The sequence below is a fragment of the Cannabis sativa genome, chromosome 8 (genome assembly GCF_029168945.1).
Source record: "Cannabis sativa cultivar Pink pepper isolate KNU-18-1 chromosome 8, ASM2916894v1, whole genome shotgun sequence".
In the NCBI taxonomy this organism is placed as follows: Eukaryota; Viridiplantae; Streptophyta; class Magnoliopsida; order Rosales; family Cannabaceae; genus Cannabis; species Cannabis sativa.
The window spans coordinates 43,075,022-43,100,125 of NC_083608.1; the positions used below are offsets into that span (position 1 = coordinate 43,075,022).

At 33.8% G+C, this 25,104-nt stretch overlaps 4 protein-coding genes and 1 long non-coding RNA gene across 5 annotated transcripts; 3 read left to right on the top strand and 2 right to left on the bottom strand.

Annotated features, from left to right (window-relative positions):
• Positions 1 to 3,312: 3,312 nt before the first annotated feature.
• LOC115700991 (allene oxide cyclase, chloroplastic) lies at positions 3,313 to 4,622 on the bottom strand. The gene is made up of 3 exons (XM_030628671.2): positions 4,245 to 4,622; positions 4,028 to 4,149; positions 3,313 to 3,937 (listed from the first exon to the last, which is right to left on the bottom strand). Exons 1-3 carry the CDS (start codon positions 4,465 to 4,467, stop codon positions 3,533 to 3,535), a joined length of 750 nt encoding a protein of 249 aa, XP_030484531.1. The 5' UTR covers positions 4,468 to 4,622; the 3' UTR covers positions 3,313 to 3,532.
• A 4,449-nt stretch (positions 4,623 to 9,071) lies between these two features.
• Positions 9,072 to 11,300, top strand: LOC133030076 (uncharacterized). Its single transcript, XR_009683973.1, has 2 exons — positions 9,072 to 9,257; positions 10,501 to 11,300. It is a non-coding gene; the product is annotated as an uncharacterized LOC133030076 (long non-coding RNA).
• A 638-nt stretch (positions 11,301 to 11,938) lies between these two features.
• On the top strand, positions 11,939 to 13,362 carry LOC115701324 (allene oxide cyclase, chloroplastic). Its single transcript, XM_030629083.2, has 3 exons — positions 11,939 to 12,125; positions 12,201 to 12,328; positions 12,425 to 13,362. Exons 1-3 carry the CDS (start codon positions 12,104 to 12,106, stop codon positions 12,824 to 12,826), a joined length of 552 nt encoding a protein of 183 aa, XP_030484943.1. The 5' UTR covers positions 11,939 to 12,103; the 3' UTR covers positions 12,827 to 13,362.
• Positions 13,363 to 13,492: 130 nt separating this feature from the next.
• On the bottom strand, positions 13,493 to 14,218 carry LOC133029951 (uncharacterized). The gene has a single exon (XM_061101971.1). The coding sequence runs from the start codon at positions 13,829 to 13,831 to the stop codon at positions 13,508 to 13,510; it is 324 nt and encodes a 107-aa protein (XP_060957954.1). The 5' UTR covers positions 13,832 to 14,218; the 3' UTR covers positions 13,493 to 13,507.
• Positions 14,219 to 22,166: 7,948 nt separating this feature from the next.
• LOC115701529 (protein rough sheath 2 homolog) lies at positions 22,167 to 23,718 on the top strand. The gene has a single exon (XM_030629344.2). It carries the CDS (start codon positions 22,856 to 22,858, stop codon positions 23,465 to 23,467), a length of 612 nt encoding a protein of 203 aa, XP_030485204.2. The 5' UTR covers positions 22,167 to 22,855; the 3' UTR covers positions 23,468 to 23,718.
• Positions 23,719 to 25,104: the final 1,386 nt, after the last annotated feature.

The window sequence follows — 25,104 nt, forward strand, 5'->3', positions numbered from 1 at the left end:
AGAGAGAGAGAGAGAGAGAGTCACTCAGCCATGCTTGGCCCTAGATTAGGGGCGAACCCACGTATAAGCGAGGCGAGGCAGTCGCCCCCTGAACAAAAAATCGAGAAAAAAAAATATATATGCATTTTAGTTAGTTACAACATATATTTGTAATAAAAGATGATATTTATAAATATAATATTAACTTTGGTGTAATGATTAAGCTAATTAGCGTATATGTTAGAGGACAAGGGTTCTAATCTCACCAAAAGAATTTTTTTTCTTTTTTAGTTTACTTTTGCCTCCCCTCACTTACCAAAAAGAAATTACACCCCCTCACTTTAAATTCTAGGTCCGCCAATGCCCTAGGTCACTCGGTAATGGCCAAGAAAGAAAGTCACTCAACCATACAACCTTGAAGTCACTCGACCAAGCTAAGGAAGAGAGTCACTGAGCCATGTTTGGCCCTAGGTCACTCGGCAGTGGCCAAGAGAGAAGTTCACTTGGCTATACAACCTTAAAGTTACTCGGCCAAGCTAAGGAAGAGAGTCACGCAGCCATGCATGGCCCTAGGTCACTCAGCAATGGCCACGAGAGAAAGTCACTCGACCATACAACCTTGAAGTCACTCGGCCAAGCTAAGGAAGAAAAGTCACTCACCATAGTGACCTTGAAGTCATCCGGCCATGGTGACCTTGAAGTCACTCGACCTTGGTAAGAACAAAAGTCACTCAGGCATGACCAAGAATGAAGTCACTTGACCATGTGACCTTGAAGTCACTCAACCTTTGCAAGAAGAAAAGTTACTCAGCCATAGTGACCTTAAAGTCACTCGATCATGATCAAGAATGAAGTCACTCGGCCATGGCAATCTTGAAGTCACTTAGCCTTGGCAAGAAGAAAAGTTACTTGGCCATAATGACCTTGAAGTCACTCGACCATGACCAAGAATGAAGTCACTCGACCACGGTGACTTTGAAGTCACTCGAACATGACCAAGAATGAAGTCACTCAACCATGGTAACTTTGAAGTCACTCGGTCATGATGAAGAAGAAGGTCACTCGACCATGCTTGAATTAAGGTCACTCAACAATGACCATTCAAGAGGACCTTAAAGTCACTTGGCCAAGCCAAGGGAGAATGTCACTCGACCATGCTTGACCCAAGGTCACTTGGACATGACCATTTAAGAAGTTTCTCGGCCAAGGACATCTAAACTTTCTATATTTATTTCTTAGCTTTCTATAGCAACTTGAATCATGCAAATCGAATTAGTATTGATGGAGTTATGCTCAAAATACCAAAGGGGTACAAAGTTTTAAGGAAATCACTCGGCCAAGACAATGAAATGTCACTTGACCAAGGATATATCAAATTTGTAGATCTCTTTCTTAGCTTTCTATAGCAATATTAATAATTCAAATCAAATTAGTATTGATAGAGTTATGCTCAAAATACAGAAGGGGTACAAGGCTTCAAGGAAGTCACTTGGCAAAGACAATGAAATGTCACATGACTAAAGACATCTCAACTTTTTAGATCTCTTTCTTAGCTTTCTATAGCAACTTGAATCATCCAAATTGGATTAGTTGGCCAAGACAATGAAATGTCATTCGGCCAAGGACATGTTAGTTTCGTATATCTCTTTCTCAGATATCTATATCAACTTGAATCATCTAAATTAGATTAGTATTGATGGAGTTATGCTTAAAATCAAGTAATCTTTTAAAAATAATAAGAAACTCAATATGAGGGGTACCTGAGTTACCTAAAGAAGTACTACTCAAAGCCTTATATAAGAAACTCAATATGAGGGGTACCTGAGTTAGTAAATTAAAATAACTAACTCGGGAGCTAACTGGACATACCTACAACATCTAACATGTCACTAGATGATACTAACAACAACAGTACCCAAGTTACTAAAATCTCCCACACATATTGTACATGGTCTAAAAATATTAGAGCATTAGAGCATCTCTAATGGAGATGCAAATAAGTGATGTAAATGTAAAATATAATTCACTTTGTCAAAAGTCTACTTTAATAGTGTGCTAAATTATGATGCAAATATCTTACATAACAAAAAGTGATCCAAATTTAGATCACAATGTAGCATGATGTAACATTTGTATCACAATAAATATTATGATTTTATATCTATCGTTATGCCATTTTTAATATTTTATTGTTAAAATTCAATTAGCATGCTTATTTACATTAAATAATTTTCATAATTATTATTATTTTATTATTAAATTTTATATTTACTTTTGTATGATTATTATTATTTTATATTTTTAATAAGTTATTAGATAAATATTAAATGGCATATTAAATTTTACAAGGTTTGCAATTATATATTGGAGCATAATAATAAAAATTGATGTAAAATGTCACAAAATTATTATTTGTACCAAATATAAATTAACTTTTAATGGTCTTATAAATGGAGATGCAAATAATATACTCCAATAGTATGCTAAAACGTGCAAATTTACTATGCTACAAAAGTTGTATCACAATAAATATATTATTTTTTATTTACATTTATGACATTTATATTATTTTATTAGAATTGTTAAAAAGCACCATTGGTGCCTAATATTCTGTACCGTTATTAATGTAATTAAATATTAAGTCTCATATAAATAGTTTTTAGAGAATATCGTTAACAAATTGTGAGGCGCCACTTATAGAAGGTGATGGGCACCACTGGTGCCGAATAGTATTGCTCTTATTTTATTAGTATAGTTAACTATAATATTAAATTATAAAGTATTTATATTATTTTTTTTATATTTTTATATATTAAAATAATAATAAAATTGATGATAAAGTTATTAGTTTTTATATTTTTAATGAAAAATTAATTAAATATTAAATTTTAAATTAAGTTTTTCAATAATAGATTAAAGCAAAATGTTAAAAATTAATACAAATTTATTAAAAAGTTATTTTTTATGTCAAATATAGCCTAATTTTACTTCTACCATTGGATATAGTCTTAGCTGAACATAAAATGTGGCATATTTATTTTAATAAAATCACACCAAACACCAAACATAGCATTTATTCAATTACCAAAATCTAATATCACAAACTTATTATTTTTATTTTTTTTTGGGTTCCAAATTTGGTGATGGTCTAAGTGGAACACAAAACAATAGGTAAAGGTAATAAATTCACTTTATGTTACAAACAAGGGCCACTGATTAGGAAGTTGACTAGCTTAGTGTTAATGTTCTCATTAGCCAACAAAGAAAAAGAATAAGAAGAGACCAGGCAAAACACCACTCCACTAACGAACAAAGCAATAAAAGGACAATAAATATATAAATAAATATTCATTTCATAAATTAAAGCCACAAGTACCACACTCAAACCCCAAGATAATTCTCTCGATTCTGAAAGATACAAAAGGATATCACTCCCAAAAACGAATCAACAGAGAATCAAAGAGAGGGACCCCAACACAAATTCTTAAGAAAAAAAAATGAGAAAAGAAAAGAACACATAAAACTAAACTAACTATTCATTAACTAAGTCGATTTAATCAGTGAAGGATTTAATAACAGCATGGGCCTCACAGGCCTTAGCAGCTGGAGTGGGCTCAACAACTGGGCTGGGCTCAACATGGACCCCCAAAAGCTCCTCAGGCAAGTCCCCTTTGATACCCTTTAAGTAAAAAGTGTAGAAAAGTTTGAATGGAAAGATGAGCTGTTGCAGCTTCACCTGGCCGTAAGCCCCTTCGAAGATTCCACTCCCACCGGTCACAGCAAGGTAAGTGTCTTCGTACGTCAAATACGAGCCTTGTACGGATAAGTGACCGTAGTCACCGAAGTAGAAGCTGTAGATCGCCTCGTAACGATCACCTTTCTTCTCCGATTTGTTCTCGATCAGAATGCATATCCCAGCTGTGATCCCAATCCTCTTTTGAAGACAACCAGTGTACAACTGCCATTATAGAAAAATCAAGATTGATTATGATGATGATGATGGAATTTCAATAGTTTGTAATTAAAGTAAAGTGAAGAGTTAATTTACTTTGTTACTGAAAGGGACTAGATCTCCGAGTGAGTTAACTTCTTTCTTGCTTAATTTAAGGAAAGCAGGGCTGTTGCGATCCCGCTCGTTTATCTCGTAAACGCATAGTTCTTGAACCTTAGCTGAAAATATAAAGAAGGAAAAAGAAAGATTGAAATTATGTAATTAATTTAAACAGAGGGGAAGAATTGAAGGGAAATGATTACTAATTACTTACTGGGTCTTTCTGATTCTGATGAAGTGGCTTGGCTTCTGCAAGAGAAAGCTGTTTTGGAGGATGGATTAGAGGTGATCTGAAGCTTGGGAGTTGAGATCAGCGATGGGGTTAAGACCTTACTGAAAGAGAGAGATGAAGAAGAGAAGAGTGATCTGGTGTTGTGGAGTTTGGGAGAGGAAAAGGATAGGGTTTTGAGAGTAGTGGCAGAGCTAGCGGAAGCCATTGATGATGGTGGAAAAGTTGTTGACTAAAGAGAGAGAGAGGTAGAGAATAATTGTGTTTGGGAAGAGAGAAAGAAAGTTAGTGGGAAAGTGTTTGAGTAAAATGAGAATGGTGGGGACTTATTTATATGAACATGTGGAGGAGGGGAAGCTTATTTATGCCTAAACCACGTGCTAATTGTTTTTTTTTTTTCTGACTTTTCATGGACGGTTATCGGAAAAAAAAACATTTAATATGAAAAACTTGAATGGACGGAGATTCGTAGTCGTACAGACGGTGGCATGTTAAAAGTCTAACGAGTAAGGAGTTGGAACGTTCAACAAAAAAAAAAAGAGTTGGAACGTTCAACAAAATTTACTTTGATTTTTATTTTTAAAATTAAAATTAATTTGATTTTTTTGAAAGGAAATAATTACTTTGAATTCAATTGGGCAATAATAAATCTCTCAAAATAATTATTGAAACGATAAGTCAATAACTGTAATGTGTGTCTATACAAAAGTTATATTTTAAGGCTATACTAAAAATATGTTGAAATAGTCTTATTTTATGTATATTTTTGGAATTGAACAGCCGAAATTGGTTTTGGACGGAGATTTGACTTTCTTTTCTATTGGTAGATTTTTTTTTTTTTGTTTTTGGTTATACTTAAGTACTTAACCAACCAAATTTAATCGAAATAAAAAAAAGGATAAGTAAAACGTAGAGAAATGTTAAAAGATAAATTTTTGAAAAACTAATTATTTATATTAGAGCTAAAATAAAATGTAATTAAGACCATCTCTATTCTCTATTGAAAGATTTAAAAATTGTGTTATATTTGATACAAAAAGTAATTTTTTAAAAAATTTACATTAAATTATTTTGATGTAAAATTTAATATCTAATTAATGTTTTATTAAAAAAATAAAATATAATAACTTTATAATTAATTTTATTATTATTTTAATATGTAAGATAATAAAAAAATAATATAAATATTTTATAATTTAATATGTAAGATAATAAAAAATTAATATAAATATTTTATAATTTAATATGATAGTTAAATATACTAATAAAATAATATAAATGACATAAATATAAATGAAAAAAACAGTGCATTTATTGCGGTGTAAGTTTTACATCATAACAAATGTTGTGCCAAATTTGGCACAAAATTTGCTATGTGCTAAATTTACATTTTGGCACACCATTGGAGCACACTTTTTGTTAAATGAGCTATATTTTAGCTTTTCACTACTTATTTACACTTGTTGCCCCTGATTTTGCCCAATGTACGTGGACCAACCAGACAAGGACAAGTGGACACAAAGGGTTTAACACTTAAATTAATAGCTAAGTCTTTGTGAAGAAAGGCATAATCCTGGATATGCCTCTCGGAGAAGGCATGCAAGGTTTTATATGCTCCCGGAGATCAAGACAGCATCAAAGCACCTCCGGGCGGTGTCAGGCTTCCTCGGAGCAGTCATCTCACATTTAATGTCGCATGGGAGGAGGCGTGTTGGAACTGCCACATGCAATAAAGCCTGACGACACAACCCCCGATCTGCACCTACAAGACTATGACCAATAAAGTCTAATGACGGCTACTCTGTGAAGAATCACATCAGTCAAAAAAGAATAAGGACAGCCCTCATAAAATCCCTACAACACATAGGGATTTGAGCATGCATTACCCATGGTATATTCATTGGGAATACACAACTTTATAGATAGTTACAGAAATACATGTACTATAATTCTGGGGATCACCCCACAAAAACACTATAAATACCCCCTCAAAGCTCATTAATGGGGATCGAGAATTCTGGGTTGCAGAAGTGCAAGAGGAGTAAATACTCACCAAGAACATTCTCTGTATTAAATACAATCATAAATATACAGACTCGTGGACTAAGGCTCATTAACGCCCCAACCACGTAAAAAAATCTCTCTCTTAATTTTTTACAGCTCTCTAAACTCTTATTATTTTATTGGTTTCCGAAAACCTCGGTCAACAACACTTCTATTGGAGATGCTCTAAGAAAATAAAATTTAAAGAAGCACTCAGAGTTTTTACGTTTTTTACGTGATTGAGTTATTAATGAGTTTTAGTCCATAAGTCAGTATTACTATGAAATTGGTTAAAAAAAAACTTAAGCGATTACAATGAATATGAGTACTCTATTCTCTTTTTAAGCAAGTAAGTCAAAAATTTCTAACCCTTTGTATGAAAAATTCAATTTGTATTTATAGAGCACAAGATGTCATACTTAATAACCATTTCCCTCTAATGAGGAGTTTACATAATATATAATTTTGGACTTATTTGATAAATTCCAACTCATGAGGTAATACGTGTACGCTAATGTGGAGATCTGATCACGGTAATAGTTGTTCATACCATGTCCTATGATCGCGGGTAATTAATGTGATATTAATTACTTAATCTTCAATTTATTCAATTTTCCTTTTTAGGCAAGATAATATTCTCTGTCCAATATTTTAGGGAAGTATTCTTTATTTTGTGTGGAGCAGTACAAGGGAAACTGGGATTGGCTTTCGGATACACGTTGAGAACCCCTTCCAGGTACATGGAATTGACACTTTTCCGTATGCTGACTTGGCTTGACGATTCCTTCATCTGGCGAGATGTGCGTTTATTCTCCCAGATATCCAATGATTGAGAAATTATCCTATTGTTTGCTAATCACCTCATGGAAGCTACGACCATACTTTCAGGCCCATGCCATCAAGGTACTAACAAATTACCCTTTCCGCTAGGTGTTAAAGAAACTGGAATCTTCTGAAAGATTGTTAAAATGGGCAATAGAACTCAACAGATTCCATATTCAGTATCAGCCCAAAATTTCCATCAAGGGGCAAGCCCTAATAGACTTTATTGTGGAATGTACCAGAATAAATGATAATTCAGAAGAACCAGTCCCAAAACTAGAAATCTAAAAAATCTTCGTTGACGGAGCATCGAATGAGAAGAATGTCGGAACGGGGATAATCTTAGATTCTCTGCAAGGGGATCAGCTCTAGAGGACCCTTCGCTTCAAATTCACAGCCTCCAATAATGAAGCGGAGCATGAAGTAATGATTGGCGACCTGCATCTCGGAAAAGAAGTAGGTGCTTAGAATATCGAAGTGCATAGTGACTCCCAGCTTGTGGTGAATCAAATATTTGGACTCTACTAGGCCAAAGGTGAAAAAATGGCTGCTTACGTGTCCCGACCAAGAGAGTTACTACGAAACTTCAAGAGATACATTATCCTCTAAGTCCCCAGGGATCAGAAAGCCTTCCCGTACATGTTAGCAAAGTTAGCAATAGATTCAGAGATTGAGCAATACGAAGTCGTGGCCATTGGGCATCTGGAAGTCCTAAGTACCTAAGTACTAAGCGTAAATGTCATTGACCACTCCATCTCCTAGATGGGCATGATTTACCAATTTCTCAATTTTGAAGAGCTACCAACGGATAGGGTTATCGCTAGGAATATTTAATATTAGGCTCCTAGATATGTTATTCTGGATGGATGATTGTACTAAAAAGAATTGTTAGATACATATTTGAAGTGTATTGTCAGAACGGAGATCAGAGCAGTTATCCATGAGATCCATGAAGGTTTCCGTGGAGACCACACTTTTAAACCCAACTTGTTAAAGAAAATCATCCGACAAGGAGTTGGCGAGAATAAAATATTTGTTAAGTAATTATAAGAGAAATACAATAAATTCATAGTTCACTCCCTGTATCGCGACAGTAATGGAGCTACGTCTACTTTGAGTTTTTATTTCTAACGAGATGGTATTACAGAAAAAGGCCAAGTGTCAGAAACTCTAATTTTATAAGAGAAACTAAAGAGAGAAGCTCTGACCTTCTGGGTAGTTTTCTGAATGTGTCAAATGAGCTAAGAAAGCTCTTCTTTTATAGGTGAAGAAGGCCCACTAAAATAGGAGAAAATACAAATTAGATGTTTTTGGCCGTAGATAATGATCTAATGGTGAAAATTAGCTTCTGATGGTGATATTCATTTTTTGGAGCATGGCGGGACTTGCTCAGGGTAACCCGATGCTTATTTTCATAACTCCCTCACAGGTGAAATTTGGTGTCAATAGCTTGATAGAGCATTGAAATAGTTTCGAAATTGTAATACCCTCGGGTTAGTAGATCGGATTAGGAACCCTAAATATGTTAATTATGTTTTATTGATGAATTATATTATTATATAATTTAATATGTGAAACTATATGGATATGTTGTATTTTAAGACCTCGTTGGTGTGTTAGGAGTATTTTGTAATTTAAATCCGAGAAGGGTAAAATCATAATTTTATGATATATCGTGCTTATGGATTATATTATTACATAGTATGTTTATTTTGTCTATCTACAGGTGTTTTCTAATAAGTCAGCGCAGTATAGTCACAATCGAGTATTTTAGGCTGAATCGGGTTCGGGACCTAAAATATATTTTTGGGATTAATTTATGGCGTTATAATGATAAATGGGAAAATTTGTATTATTGTATAGATATGTGTGTGTTAATTGATAAATTTTTCCTTGTTTATTTATATGTGGATATAATTGACAATGAGGTATTTTGGTCATTTGACCATTATTATTCAACAAAAAATCATTTTTGGAAAAATGAGAAAACCAATTTCTGGTGTGAACCTTTCTTGCCCGACCCCCTCTCTTTCCCTTAACCTCTTCATTTTTGATTTCTTTCAAATTGAAAGAAAACTTTTGATTTAGAGTGGATTATGGGTGAATTCTTGCTTGAAACTTGTGGAGATTGCGGTAAAACTCTTTATCTCTTTTAATTGTGTTGATTCTGATTTTAATTGAAGCTCTTTGAATGTATTCTTGGTGTTGTTGAGAGTTGATGATGCATGTTGTTGTAATGTTAAGGATTATTGATGATTTTGTTGTATTTGAGCTTATGGATGTATGTTACTTGCATCTAGATTGTTTGTATGATTTTAGGGATGAAAATAGTGTTTGAATTTCTAGGTTTGGCTTTGTTTTTCTGGGCATTTCTTGTTGGTTTGAATGCCTTATGTTCAAGCATGTGAATTTAAGAATTTTGCTGATTTTGTGACATGCTTTTGTGTGTGGGCTTTGAGTTAGTATTTTGAGCATAGGTTGTTCTTATATGGTCTCCTTTTGATTATTTGGTTAGTATTGGTATGGATTTGAGGTTATGCATGATTGGATTAAGTTTGATTTGAATTTTAGGTAAAAATTCAAGCATGTTGAAAATGACAATTTTTGGGGATTTTCGGGGCCCTCGCCACTGCCACGGCTGGGCTCGTCGTGGCGTGGGCAACCTAAATGTGGCCGCCGCAGCCACAGGCTTGCTCGCCGCGGCGAGGCCTTACTTTCGTCGATAATTTTCGGGTTTTTGTTTTTGCTATAACTTTTGACTCGGAACTCCGTTTGGGACGTTCTTAATATTGTTGGAAAGCTCGTTTCGGGCTCTATATGCTTATCTGTAATTGAAATGCAAATTATGTGAAATTGAATTTTGGGATTAATCCTATTTGTAAAATCCAGGGAACGTGTGACTAGAACTATCGGCGCTTACTCAGGAACACCTGAGGATTTGAGATCTCCACATACTTTGGATACCAAGTAAGATAGTAGTTAGCACGTAAAGTTAAGCGCTGTGGCGCTCATGTATGATATTATGCTTGTGATTAAGTAAAAAACTGGGATTAGGGTTATCACCCTAAAGTGAGTGGTTATACGATCTAGGGTTACTACTTTAATGTTTAAATAATTTTGAATGCAATACCATGCTATATATGTTGAGATAAAGAATTATGCGGGTAAAACATAATTAGGTTAGACCCGGTAATCAAAACTGAGATAGACCAATCTAAGGTTTTATTGTAAATAGACGTGTGAGCGCAACACGTAGGTCTGTGTTAAATAGACAATGTATGCAGTGGCATCAATATTTATTTGAATTGAGAATATAATGCATATTGTTATTTATACTGTCTTACTAGACTTGGCTCATGAGTGCTCTATTGTGCAGGAAAGGGTAAATCAGTTTGTGATCAGTCATGAGTTCGAGGGCTTGGCGGTGTATTGTACATGTTTAAACTAAAATAGACCATATGAAACTCAAACTAAAATCAAGGCAGAGATAAAAACCGCTCTGATACCAACTGTTAGACTTTTATATGTATAAACTGAAATGTATATGTTTAAGTATTAAGTGCGGAATTAATCAAACATATATACACTATGAATAAGGATCGAAATACCTCCAGCCATTGAATCTTGAGCTTCAAACCCACATAAGCTTTGATCTGCAAAGGAAATTGACTACCATGGGTAATCGGGCTTCCTCGCTCTCTCAACTCTCTTTAGATGGAATTTGCTGTTATGAACAGAATGAGTGAGGAGCTCGGGGACCGAGACCCTATATTTATAGGTGAGATACTCCATCAAGCATTCGTGCCACATTAATTGTCAGAATATTTTGACAATTAATTCAGAAAATCAAATCAGGTAATGAATATAGAAATCTGACCATATATAGAATATTACGTAATTGATTCTGTCCAGATTCAATGAATATAAAATATTCATTTATCAGAATCAATAATATTATTTTATTTCCTTAATTAGAAATATTCTAATACGGGCCACACTAGACCACGCGGATTGGGTCTACCGAATGAAGTATTTTGTATTCTGAGTTTTTGTTGCCTAAGACAGCATGTAAAGATGACTTGTAATGTTTTGTGAAAGTTTTTACGGGATCTCGAAACATGTATACTCTTTTGGAATGTTTGTAAAATTAAATAATTACAAGTTATATTTTCACTATGTAATGGATTTAAAGTTTAAATTTCTGCTCTTAACACTCCCAATTAAATTTTTAACAATATTAAAGTGAAATGTTAATTATAATCTCTTAGTTACTTTCTGCATTTGAAATCACATGTTGAATTTTTTTTTTTCAAATTTTTTATTTTTATAGTTATATTCGTTATAATTATAATATCATCGATGTATTTTTTTTTTAAAAAAAAATCTGAATAGGTTAACTGAAAAATAGAGATTCAAATATTTTATTGTACCATAGGTGTTAAAAAAAATTCAAACTTATTTTACGACATGATAAATTATTCAAAACATTTAAAAAATTTAAAAAATTAATCTTGTAACTATGGTGTTAATTAACACCGTCGAATTAAAAAAAAAAGAAGCTTACATTTAAAAATGTAATAGATGTGTGGGAGCATAGAGTCTAGGCTACCACGATCCGCAACAATATGCGCGCACACCGCAGGTCCACCATCACACACACCCCACCGACCCATTCATATATATCCTAAACTAAACAAACAATATTTGTGTACATCTCTAGAAAAACTATTATAATTACAATTAAACACGTGCTGAAATTGGAAGTTCATGACTCTTTAATCCCAATTAATATCTCAACAACTATGTCGTATCCCCATCTCATGAGAAGAAAAATCTATAAATATCTCTATAAATTCCTATTACAACACAACTACATTTTCCAACCATTCATTAGTAAGTAGCATCCAATTCCTTTATCCTATAAAGTTTGGTATTCCTCTCTCAATTACTATTGACCAACCACACTTCTCAACTCCAATATGGCTTCTTCGCAAAGACCCGGTTCGTATTTTTCAACACTTATATGTATTAATGTATATAAATTTAATAAATCTAACATATATGTTTTGTGGTCAGCTAATGTTCCAGTTCAAGAAATGTCTGTGTACGAGTTCAATGAAAGAGATCGTGGAAGCCCTGCTTTCCTCCGTTTAAGCCAAAAACCAGTTAATTCACTCGGTGATCTCGTTCCCTTTAGCAACAAGGTTAGTTTATTATTAGTTAAATCAAACTATTTTTAATTAATAACTATTAATAAGTAAATTTATTTAAATTCTCTTCTTTTTTTTTTATGGGGGCAGATATATACCGGAGACTTGCAGAAACGGATAGGAATAACAGCAGGGATGTGTATTCTAATTCAGAACAAACCGGAAATGAAAGGTGACCGGTACGAGGCCATCTTCAGCTTTTACTTCGGAGACCACGGCCACATATCAGTGCAGGGTCCTTATGTGACTTACGAGGACACATGTCTTTCTATTACTGGTGGAACTGGAATATTTGAGGGTGTGTACGGTGAGGTGAAACTGCAGCAGATTGTGTTCCCCTTTAAGCTCTTCTATACTTTTTACTTGAAGGGCATCAAAGACTTACCGGCCGAGCTTGCTGTGAAGCCCGTTCAGCCCAATCCCACCGTTGAGCCCAGTCCAACTGCTAAGGCCTGTGAGGCCCATGCTTGTGTCTCTAATTATACTAATTGATTTTGCATATAATTAATATTTTGCATAGCTATGGTAGATGGATTATTTCTTATTTTATGTTTGTCATGATGAGGATCCTAAGTGGGTGTATAATAAACTTTTAGGATTGTTATTCTTCTTTAAATTGAACCATGAGTTGTAATGTTTTATTAATGTTTTAATGAGGAAGCTGTATTATTTTTTTTTTCCGAAAAAACAGCTTGTACTATATTAAAATAACCAATAAGTGCAGGTTACAAGTGCTATATAATTGGAACATTATCCATTCCAAATCACTTTCCTTTCCTTTCTAGTCCAAAAGTCCTCTTAGATAAAGGGATAATTGCGGCAAAAGTCCCCAAAAACTTAGAGTTAATACAGATTAATCTCCAACCTCAAAAATTGGTGGTTATAGTCCTCAAGGTGATATTTTTTGTTAGTCCGTTGGTCCCTAGTTAAATGCTTCGTTTGTTCATTTAAAAAAATGCCATGTGTTGACAAATTATTGGTTAAAATCATAATTTTAATTTAAAATAATTTATTTTTTTTTTCTTCTTCTTTCCTTTTTCCTTTTTCATTAGTCCAGACCCGTCTCTTCTCTCTCCACTTCCTTTTTTTCCTTCTACGCCTAAACCTCCATAGCCACCATGAAGCTTTGACCATCCTTCAAGCTCAACTTCTCTTAGATCCGTTCGAGTTAGACTACCCCAAGATCACAACTGCCAATTTTTGAATCACAACGTCTTGGCCGTCATAAAGTCCCCGGTGAACAGTTCCGAAAGTTCCACGAGCGATTACACTCTTGATGATGAGTTTAGCAGGGTCAATCTCCCATTCTTGTCTGGTAGATGAGACAGTAGACCTTGCTTGTTCTTCTTCTTCCTCTTCTTTTTTCTTGTTCTTTTCCATAGTCCATGCTCTACTCAGATGCCTTTGAAGTTGCTCATCCAAGCTTTTCAGATCTATCTGATCCGCTCTCACATACCCACCACCACCTCCACCTCCACTTTCACTTTTCTCCTTCATTTTCCAATTCCCTTTCTAAGAAAAAAAACAATCAAACCCCAGTTGAGAAAAACACCCAAGTCACCTAAAACAAGCCTCAAGCTTTTTCTGAGTTTTACAGTACAAAGCTTTGTGAAAACACACACACTCTCTCTCTCTATTTCAATGACTCTCTTCTTTTGGTTCCTCTGATAGTGGCTCAAAACGAAGGCGATGACTAATAATATAATGGTGTCCCCAACGCAGTAGTAGTACTGCGTTTCCCCCTTCACAATCGTCCATATGGGCACATGGATTTTGCCTGAACACGACGTGTGTTTCTGACCCACTTTGGTCTCTCTTTCTCTCTCTCTCTCTCTCTCTCTCTCTCTCTCTCTCTCTCTCTCTCTCTCTCTCTCTCTCTCTCTCTCTCTCGTATTGTACCAAAGAAAAGTAATATACTGAAGCTTCTTAACCATTGTGCTGTGATTGATGTCTACATTTATTTCTAACATATATTACTGTAGGCAAGTACTTGTGCTATTTTGAATCAATCTCGCTGGCTTCTCTTTTTTTTTTCAATCAACAATTAAACTTTCTCTTCAGATCCATTTGGATTTTTTAAATTTTGGTCATTTTTTTCACACTCCAAACCCATATCTCCAAATCCATGTTTGGCTTCTCTGAAAATAACTTTCTTAATTTTTTTTTTTGGGTTGGGGTCTTTTGAGCTTGTTCTCAAATACCCATTTTCTCTTCTCATTTTCTTTCTACCCAAACACTATTTTTTAAATTTTCGTTTTGTTAGATCTGGGTAAACATGAAGGAATCGACAGTGGGGACTAAGCCGATTGACAACATCGGGGCTAGAGTGGAGGTGGCTAGGGGTACGGGGTCACGGTGAATGCTGTTACTCTGGATGTGGTTGGGGTCGATTGGGTACACTGGCAATCAGAGGAGGTTTAGAAGAAGAAGAAGCTAAAAAGAAAAAAGAAAATAAATTTATGTTTTTAAAATATATTTTTTAATTTTTTAATTTTATATTTATTTTTTTAATTAAAATTATTGTTTGGACCAATAAAAAATTGACATGTGGCATTTTATTTGAGTTTAACGGATCAGTTAAAAAGGGGACCAACGGACTAACAAAAAATGTCAGCTTGAGGACTATTACCGCCAATTTTTGAGGTTGGGGATTAATCTGTATCAACTCTAAGTTTTTGGGGACTTTTACCGCAATTATCCCTTAGATAAATTATGACCTAACACATTATAATTTCTTGGTACATTGTTAAGAATTACATTAGGAAAATAAGATATAGAATTAAAAATCAAACTTAACAGATCTTACAATGAGGAGTTATCCAATCTTTGTTGATTGATTTGTCTATAACAATTTTTTAATCCACTTTAATTACATGAATAAGTAACTTTGTCACTTTGCACCATTCCAAAGCATTGTGAAGGCCTAAAGCTTCTGCATAAGTTGAGCTTAACAAACTGGGTACATGAATCAAAGCACCCTACCACAACTTTATCCAAAAAATCCCGTACAACCATTCCTAAACCAATTTTACCATTGTCAGTATATTACAACATCCACATTAAGTTTGAGAGAATCTTGTGAAGGGGACTGATAATAGATTTCAGTAGGCTTTAGTGTTAGTTAGTAAGTTGGTCTTTTCTATTGTAACTGTTTACTCTGTTTGTTAGTTAAGTTGGTTTTGGGTTAGTTGATTAATTATCTTCTCAACTTATCTTATGTTAGCTTTCTTGATTCGGTTGTTATCTTTCTTGTACTCACTAGCTCCTTATATATAGTCGCCTTTCATACTTTGTATTAGAGAGAATTTTGCTTAATACAATTCATTATTTCTTTCTCTATATGGTATTAGAGCGGAAAAATAATGCTTTCCATTGATCCTAATTCTTTATCTCTCATCGCCGTGTTCTCTTCTCTGGCGACGTTCTTCTCTCAGCATCGAGATCTCGATACTGCTTCAAAGGATTCTTTTCATCTTTGATTCGACTATTCAGAATCTCTTCCCATCTTTAAACTTCTCTACGATCTGTGATGTCTTCAAAAGATCAAGGTTCTCGTACTGGAGATGGAGTTACAGCTCAGACATTAATCGACAACCCTCCTGATCCAGTTCTATAAGGCAATTAGGGAATACAAGTTGTAAGAACCAAAAATACACTTAAAGATCCTACAAATCTGTACAACCTTCACCATGAAAATAATCCAGGAAACGTTTTGGTGTCACAACCTCTTATAGGACAAGACAATTACATTGCATGGAGTAGAGCAATGCAGTTGGCCATCTTTGTTAAGAACAAACTCAGGTTCTTGGACAGTTCTATTCCTAAACCTTCCTTGTAACGCCCGTATTTTATATTTACTAAACCCGAAAGATAACTTTAATATATTATATCTTTATAACCATATGGATCGGGATCCCGAGTATCAAAATACAATTTATAAGTATTTTACTAATATGTACATATAATAATTTTTTTTTAAAACTTGCGAGCATGCAACTTAAAAATACAGACTCAAAATAGTAAAAGACCGAAACCTCCAGGTTGCACTGCCGCGATATGTACAATCACTGCCGAGCTCCATCTCACTGTTCCTCCAGCTTTACTTTTCCTTTACCTACACAAGGTAGCAAACTCATGAGTCAACAGACTCAGTAAGATATGCAAGAAATATATGTAAATAATGCGATGCCGGCTTTATGATTAAGCCGCCCTGAGCTCAATAATTAAGCTCACCAAGTGGATAAGAACGTTCTTAAGGAAGTACGACCACTGTACCAAATGCACTAAAGTATCAACCTTGTACTCGTGTTGGTAGCGCCATAACTGTACTCCCGAAAGCTACTAAGTGTTGTACCACATGCACGACGTACCCCTGGTACTCGTGTTGGTAACACCGTAACTACATTTATAAACAACACTACACTAACACTCTATAAATCACATTCATACTAGTGCTAGTAGTGCAAACATCTAAAACAAGCATATATTCATATATATATATATATTCTTATCCTATCTTACCTCGTTCCGTTCTCAAGTGTGCCGGTCAGCCTGAGTAGAAATGCAGCTCGACGCTTAACAGGGCCCTAAACCATAATATTCAGAATTCGATGAGAGATACGCTAAAACACTTATCGGGGATTTAAAATTGAAACTAAGATTAACCCTATCGATAAATAGGATGCCAATACCCTAAATTACGTAAAAACGGGAAAAACTAAGGCTCGGGAAAAAGCCCCAACTGGCAGACCGGTTCCCAACCGGAGCCCCAGTTCCTGGGTACCAACCGGTCGACCGGTTGCAAGAGGCTTCCCAGAACCGGTCGACCGGTTCTGAGCTGGGAACAAAAATTTGATCCCCTTTAATTCAAATCAAGCCCAAACTTCCCTATAACTTCCAGAACACCTGCTCATACCCCAAATAACACATTCCAATCATCAAATTATAATAAACAAGTCAAAACATATAATCACCATTAGAGCCCAAGTTGGAGTTCATAAACTCCAATTGACTCAAACAACAAGGTAACCCTTTAATTTAAACCAAAACAGCAACAAAGAACATAATCAACACCATATTACAAATTAGAATGACTCTTGAACAAACAGCCACCAAAACCATCAACTCAATCCTCACAAATCAACCTAAACCTAAGAAAAACATAAGGAAGGTAGCTAGAAAGAGATAACTTGAGTTGAGACTTTGGAATTCAGCTAGACTTCTTGTTAATAAACTGAAAAATTCACAGCTTCAAGCTGCTCCTAGGGAAATCGAGAGCAAGAGAGGGAGAGGGGTTGAAGAAGAGTGATAGCTTTCTATTTTCTAGGACTTTCTAGCTTTTCCAAGAGAAAAGGGTTTTATCTAAATCTATTACTTAATAAATTAAATTATTAGGCTGAAAATAAAGATAAGAATAAAAGAATAAAAATTAAAAGATCAATCACCCCATATATAAATACCAAAGATTTGATAAAAACTTCTAAGGACTTTTAGTTTTAAAAATTATTCCGGTCAAAACCCGATACTAATAACCCTAACTATGATGCCTCAAAAATAATAAAATGCTATAACATACAATATACGACTCTCTAAAGGCCCAACATCGCTTTCCACAGCTTCCGAACACAAACACTAAAATTGGGTAATTTGCATAAAATAGCATAATAACATATATGATACTAAATATATTTCCAAAATATGCATTTCATAAATATTAAGTAAATCTCATGCATAAACCCTAATTATTTAATAATCCATAACATTAATCTTAAGCGGTCTTTACATTCCTCTTCTGATCATGTTTTATGCAATGTCTGGGTTCGAAATAATAACATTATTATTTCTTGGATACTAAACTCTGTATCTAAAAAAATCTCTTTTAGTATTCTAAATGATGAATCTGCTGCAGCTATATAGACTGATCTAAAAATGTAATTTCACCAAAGAAATGGCCTCACATCTTTAATCTAAGGAAATAACTCATGAATAATTGAAAAAAGACAATCAAATAATGAGTATGTACTTCACTAAACTTAAAACTATTTAGGAACAACTTTCAAACTATAGGCCTACTTCAACCTGTAATGGATGCACTTGTGGAGGAGTCAAGAAACTCTAAGAACATTATCATATGTAATATATAATGTCTTTTTTCATGGGATTGTCTGATTTTTATTCACAAGTTAGAGCAGTATCTTGATCATGGATCCTCTTTTAGAAGTCAACAGAGTTTTTCATCTTGTTATCCAAGAAGAAACTCAAAGAGGAAACCTAAACACTACTGTTGACCCCAATCCAAATTTGGCCTTTGCTTTCTAGAAAGAAAATCCATCCAATAACAGGCCTAATTTCCAAGCTTCAAAATTACATCCACCTAAAAGGGGCAAACCTTTTTGCACACATTGTAACATTCATAGTCACACCATTTAAAAGTGTTACAAGATACATAGATATCCTCCACGATATAACAAGACTAGGAAGACAAAGGATGTTGTAGCAAATCAAGTGGAAACCAGCAATGAAGGCTGCAATCACATTGTCGATAACAACACCCTTTTTCCCCAACTGACAACAACACAATATCAACAATCGCTCAATCTTCACAACATGCTGGTATGCCCACCTCTGATCCAAATACATCAGGAGGTAACACTAGTGTGGTATTATAATGCAACTCTATATTGCCAAAATCTAATGCTTGGATTATAGATTTTGGTGCTGCAAAATATATGTGTTCTAACATAAATATGTTTCAGTCTGTTGGTCCTATCATTTCTACTAAATTGATTCTGCCAAACAATGATAATTTAATGGTCAAATATAGTGAGACAATGTCTATCTCTGATCAGCTCATTCTCACATATGTACTTTATGTGCCCTCATTCAAATATGACATAATCTCAGTGAGTTGTTTAACTAAAAATAAGGATCTTTCTGTTCTTTTTCATAACAATATTTTTTCCATACAGAGTACAACCAGCAAGAGGATGATTGGCAGAGGTGAATCCACAAATAGCCTTTACATTTTGGATCCTACACCAACATCTTCTTAATGCTTTTATTGTCTCAGCTAAAATTTGGCATTCAAAACTTGATCATTTGTCTCATAAATGTTTAGATTTACTTAGTGATTCATTGCAATGTAACAGTAAAACCATCAATAAAAAAGAACTTTACTATGTTTGTCCTATGGCAAAATAAAAGAAAATTACCATTTTTCAATCATCAAACTTTTGCTGAAAATATTTTTGATCTTATTCACTGTGACATATGGGGTCTATATATCACATTACTTCTCATTCTAATCATAGATATTATCTTGGATATACTTCTTTGAATAAAAATCTGATGCTACTCTCATCATATCTCAATTTTTGTCAAATGTCCAAACTCAATTTCAATGTGTTTAAATGTTTTAGATCAGATAATGTACTTGAACTTGTGTTTAAAGATTATTTCTAAAGTGTAGTATATTGCATAATTTTTCTTGCATAGAAACTCCTGAACAAAATGAACATGAAAAGTCTTGGTGCAGCCTTTAATAAGCAATCCACGCGTATCACGAGCCACTAAACCAATTCCAAATTGTTGGGTCTCACCAAATACTATTGCGTCAACATTAACCTTAACACTATTTTTTTGTGGAGCCACCAAACCAATTCTAAATTGTCGGGTCTCACCAAATAAGGTATTGATTAATTTAGAAACGTACTTCTTTTTTATTCCATTAATACAAATATATGTTTACGTAATTGATGAATATAATGTTGGGTAAATACCATTTTGGACCCTGTGTTTTGCAAAAGTTACAGATTGGACCCTGTGTTTTGTTAAATGACAAAATGGACCCTGTATTTTCTAAAATAGTAAAAATAGGACCCTGAGCTTAATTTTTGACAACTTTTTTTTTAATACAGCCAACTTGAAGACAATGCTTAATACGAACAGATACAAAAAAAAAGTAAACATTTTTGTCATAGCAGTTTTAGATCGGATTATAATTAAACTTTATTTTGACAAAAAATCAATTCAGGGTCCTATTTGTACTATTTTAGAAAATACAGGGTCTATTTTGTCATTTAACAAAACACAGGGTCCAATTGTTAACTTTTGCAAAACACAGGATCCAAAATAGTATTTACCCTATAATGTTTAAACAAACTAACACTTCTAATAATATTAGATTAAACAAAACTAAAAGTTAAATAAAAGTACAAATATATTACAAAAATTAGTATTTTTTTTAAAGAGCAATGTACTGTGGATTACACTGCATGTGATATCCCAAATGCTTTGGAAATTTTTTAAACTGCAACCGTATAACAGAAGTTCTAAAAAACATATTTTAATGCGATGTAATATGGTATGAACGGTTTGATGGAGTACCCTAAGCAACAGTGTCTCACACCATAGAAAGAAAAAAAAAAAAAAAACAGAATTTAATACAGATAGCATTGGAGTTGGAGAAGATGGAGACTGGGTTAGATGGTGCCTTAATAAGTGAAAAATGTATAGATGAATAGAAAAATAATAAAAATTTAAAAGTTGTTAAGGAAAAGGGATCTTTATTATGTACTGACCCTAAGGAGAAGGGCTATAAATATAGTGTTTGTGACATGTTTAGGCTTAAGCTATTGGGCAGGCACATATAAACACAGATAGGGAACTCAAAAATGAAAAAGCATAGAGAGCAGGTCTATGTATATGTGAATGTGATAAGTAGGGAGAGGGCAGCAAAAAGACAAATTAGCCCCCACACACAGATCCGAGAAATGCGTTGATGCGTCTTGCGTTTTGCTTTGGTACAAATGTACAATTCAAAAATGAGCTATCAACTGTGGCCCCAAATTATTCAAACAATCATACCAAATTCCACCGCTATATACCACTTTTTATTTTTAATATCTATAGAGAAGAGAAATAAAAATAAACAAAGTGTTTTTAGAGCATTCTTATCAACTATTCTACTTTATCCTTTCAAATAAATTATCAAAACAATATTATATTAAATTTTTTACAGTTAAACTTTTTCAATTATCACTTCACTTACACTTGACTTTTTAAATTGGTAAAACCTCTATACTAAGTAAAAATTTTACCTAATATTATAATTTAAAAAATATAAAAATTATTTTAAAATTTTTAATAATTTTTTTTGGAGTATTAATGAAAAATAAATTTTTTATTGAAAAAAAATATAAATTTTGTGAGAATAGAAAGAAAAAAATGTGTGAAAATAAAAACTTACATGTATATTTTATAGGGATATAAACAAAAATATCTGGGATAGAAATAAAAAAAATATATAAATTTTATAGGAATAAATATATAAATGTGTAAAAAACATAAATAAAAAATATTTTTATATGGTCAAAATATAAAATATTTAAAAAATTATATGCAAACTAAACATTATAAAAAGAGGAGGGGAAATGACCATGTTTCTTTTCCTATAACTTTTTTTATTGTTTTTCTACATTTATCTAATTATCATTATTTTTAATATATATAAAATACACAATAATAAATATATATATAAAGTATGAATAAAATATTAATTAAACATTGTTTAAAACATGAATAATTCTTATCTGCATGTAGCATTTTTTTTAATTTGAGTTATAATAACTCATTTGAAAGAGCTGATTATTTGTCATTTTTTGATCTTTAATTAGAAAATAGCATTATAAATTACTATTGGATCCTTTTCTTACTCATTTTTGTTTCACCATGGAGAGAAGTGAAAGGAAACCAAAAAAAAGAAAAAAACAAAAAGATGAGAAGAGGAAGTAAAAATACCCAAAGGTCCGAGAGTAGTCCCTACATATTACGTTTCTAATTAACATGCACATATAGTTTTAGCTCTAGCTTTAATACAATACCCCTTTTTGAAGGGCACATTCCCCCATTATATGCTTTTTCCCTCACTGAAAAATCCCTTAGCAGGACTATACACAATATTTTATTTTTTCCTTTTCTTTTTTCACTCGGTACCTTTCAATGGCTACATGCAGTAATAATAAGTGGGCAGAAATAAAAAAATACCACTAAATTATAATAAAAGGAGAGGGAAAAGAGGCTCAAAGGTCCAGTCTTGTCCACCCCTTATCTGACTAACTCTGCCACTCCAAACGGACCACTCCCTTCTATATCTCACTCTCTTCAACGCTCAGTCTCTCACTATAACTAAAACAAAACTAGTGATTAATCCCATCACTAGCCCTGTTAATTTTACATTATACACCCCTTAAAAACAAAATTATTGCACATTCACTCCCTTGTTCTTTTTTTTTTACCACCTAAAACCACTTCTTATAAACACCCAAAAGGCCCAAACCCACATACCAGTTGAGTAAGAACAACAAATCTTCATCATAGTCTCCCTCGCTGCTGATCAGTAGTACCAATAGTTACGCCCAGAAGATAAATATTCCGGTAATTCTGGAGTAGGATCGCTGGAATAATAGTACGACCACATTCTGGAGATTTTCGCAGTCAACCCAGCTTTCATTAATTCTCACCATGGTTGTGACCGACCCGGATCCGGTTTTGTCACTCGGGTCGGTGAATTCTACCGTCCCGGCTGTGGTTCCGCCGTGGATGAACCCGTCTTCTGCGGCGGTGACGTCGTCTCTTTCATCCTGCACTTCTTCGACCCCGTCTCCTTCGATGAGTCTCTGGCTGTCGCCGTCAGAACCGGTTATCGACCCGGAAATGAACCGGTTGGTTCCAGTTCAGCAACTGGGTAGTCTGGTTCAGTACTGTAAGGAGGTGGAGGAAGGTCGGTTGAGCTGGCTGCATCACAAGAAAGAGGCCACGTGGCGTTTGAGCCGGCTGCAGCAACAGCTGGAGTCAGAGAAAGCGAGGAAGAGGAGAGAGAAAATAGAGGAAACGGAAGCCAAGATAAGGAGCTTGAGAGAGGAAGAAATGGCGTCACTGAGTCGAATTGAGAACGAGTACAGAGACCAACTCAGTGAGTTGCAGAGAGAAGCGGAGAGCAAAGAAGCGAAACTTATCGAAGCTTGGTGCAGTAAGCACGCCAGGCTTGCCAAGCTCGTTGACCAGAATTGGGTCAACGCTGCTGGTGCTTCTTCTCTTCGCCTCCCCACCACCACTAGTACTCGTCCAAATTAGTTTCCTTGTTATTTTTTCATTTCCTTTCTTTCTTTTGAATTATTGAAAAGAAAAAGAAAACTTTAATGGGGTCAAGTGATCGTGATTGATTTCATATTAAACTACCGATATTTTTGTAATCCAAGACTAACTACACGTCCCCCCAATATGCATGAAAATGCTCAGCACCCAACTTAATTTTTTTTCATTGTTAATTTTTATGCATGACGATAATTATATATGAATGGATGATGATCATGTTCATTTTTACAGTTTTAGGTTTTGAGAATTTAGTGTATAAAATGTTTGTGTGTTGATCATGTTTGTTCCAGAGAGAGAAAGAAGAATTTGAGAAGAAATAATTATAGAAAAGAGAGAAGATAGAGAGGGGTTTGAATGATGAAATACACACAGCTTTTTGATGTACTGTTGTTGTCGTTGCATGCAGTTTTACATTTTTGTTAGGGAAAAAGTGGTGTGTGAAGTGAAGGGACTAGGGAAACTCAACAGAGATACCATACCCTTTTCGTCATCATCAACAACATCTACCTATAGTAACCCTTTTTCTTCCCCCATTTAATATTAATGCCACTCTTTTAAAAAATTCCCATAAAACAGTACTGCTCTCGGTTCTTAAAAAAAAAAAAAATCACTTCTTTTGATGCATGGGGCGCTCTCTCTAGTCTGTCTTTCTCTCTCATCTATTATACTGCTCTCAGATTTATTATCTGAGAATTTATTGAAGTTCTTAATGTGTGCCTTATGATGTATAAGTTAGTATTGAATAAATATCATCAATATCATGCATGCAGCAGAATAATTTTCTCTTATATAAGTAAAGGTCACTGGTCACATATATCTACGTAGATACAATTCATATAAAAATCTATGCTATATGATATTGTAACAAAAGTAATTAATTTTCTTTGAAGGAGTTCTAAAAAATTAAGAAAAAATATTGATGAGGAGAGAGAGAGGCAGGGAAATCAGTGAAGAAGGGGGAATTGAGTGAGGTAGGGTCTATTTTGGCTACAGATGCTGTCCTACATTAGGCTACTGGGTAGGTCGGGAGTCCTACCCAGCCATGTGATAACGACAATTCAATTCTTTTCTTTTTTATTATTATTTAATTTTCCATGGTGTTTTTCTCTCTTTTTATCACTTTCTATTTATGTTAATTTCTTTGTTTGGTTGTATTTTAAAGTATTAGAATGAAATTCTAATGGAATGCTCTTCCACTATTTTGGTGGAATGACTATTCCATTTTAAAAAGAAAGGAATAATCATTCCAATATAACAAGAAAAAAAATTTAATTATTTTTTTATCAATTTTTTTATACATTTTAAATTTTATTCCATTCCATTCCTATTTCTATTCTTATTCTCATTCCTATTCCTATATTTTCATTCCTCCCAACCAAATGCATAGTGTTGTGGATATTTAAATAATCTTAAGCCTAATATCATTTTTGTGTTGTTATTAAGTAATAGTGTTGTCCAGTACATTTTATAAGTGATATTTCACTATTAGTTAACGATATTCTTTTAAAGTTATTTTTTAAAATTATATGTGTATTTAATTATACGAATAACTGTATAATACCGAGAACGGTGCTAGACTCATTGTATTTTAGTGATTCTCAATATATTTTATATGA

Coding starts and splice junctions, on each gene's coding strand:
- LOC115701529 (XM_030629344.2), top strand. CDS start 22,856: ATGGTTGTGACCGACCCGGATCCGGTTTTGTCACTCGGGTCGGTGAAT.
- LOC115701324 (XM_030629083.2), top strand. CDS start 12,104: ATGGCTTCTTCGCAAAGACCCG. Junction 12,126..12,200: donor GGCTTCTTCGCAAAGACCCG/GTTCGTATTTTT, acceptor TTTTGTGGTCAG/CTAATGTTCCAGTTCAAGAA. Junction 12,329..12,424: donor TCGTTCCCTTTAGCAACAAG/GTTAGTTTATTA, acceptor TTATGGGGGCAG/ATATATACCGGAGACTTGCA.
- LOC133029951 (XM_061101971.1), bottom strand. CDS start 13,831: ATGAAGGAGAAAAGTGAAAGTGGAGGTGGAGGTGGTGGTGGGTATGTG.
- LOC115700991 (XM_030628671.2), bottom strand. CDS start 4,467: ATGGCTTCCGCTAGCTCTGCCACTACTCTCAAAACCCTATCCTTTTCC. Junction 4,150..4,244: donor ATCAGAATCAGAAAGACCCA/GTAAGTAATTAG, acceptor TTATATTTTCAG/CTAAGGTTCAAGAACTATGC. Junction 3,938..4,027: donor TAGTCCCTTTCAGTAACAAA/GTAAATTAACTC, acceptor CTATAATGGCAG/TTGTACACTGGTTGTCTTCA.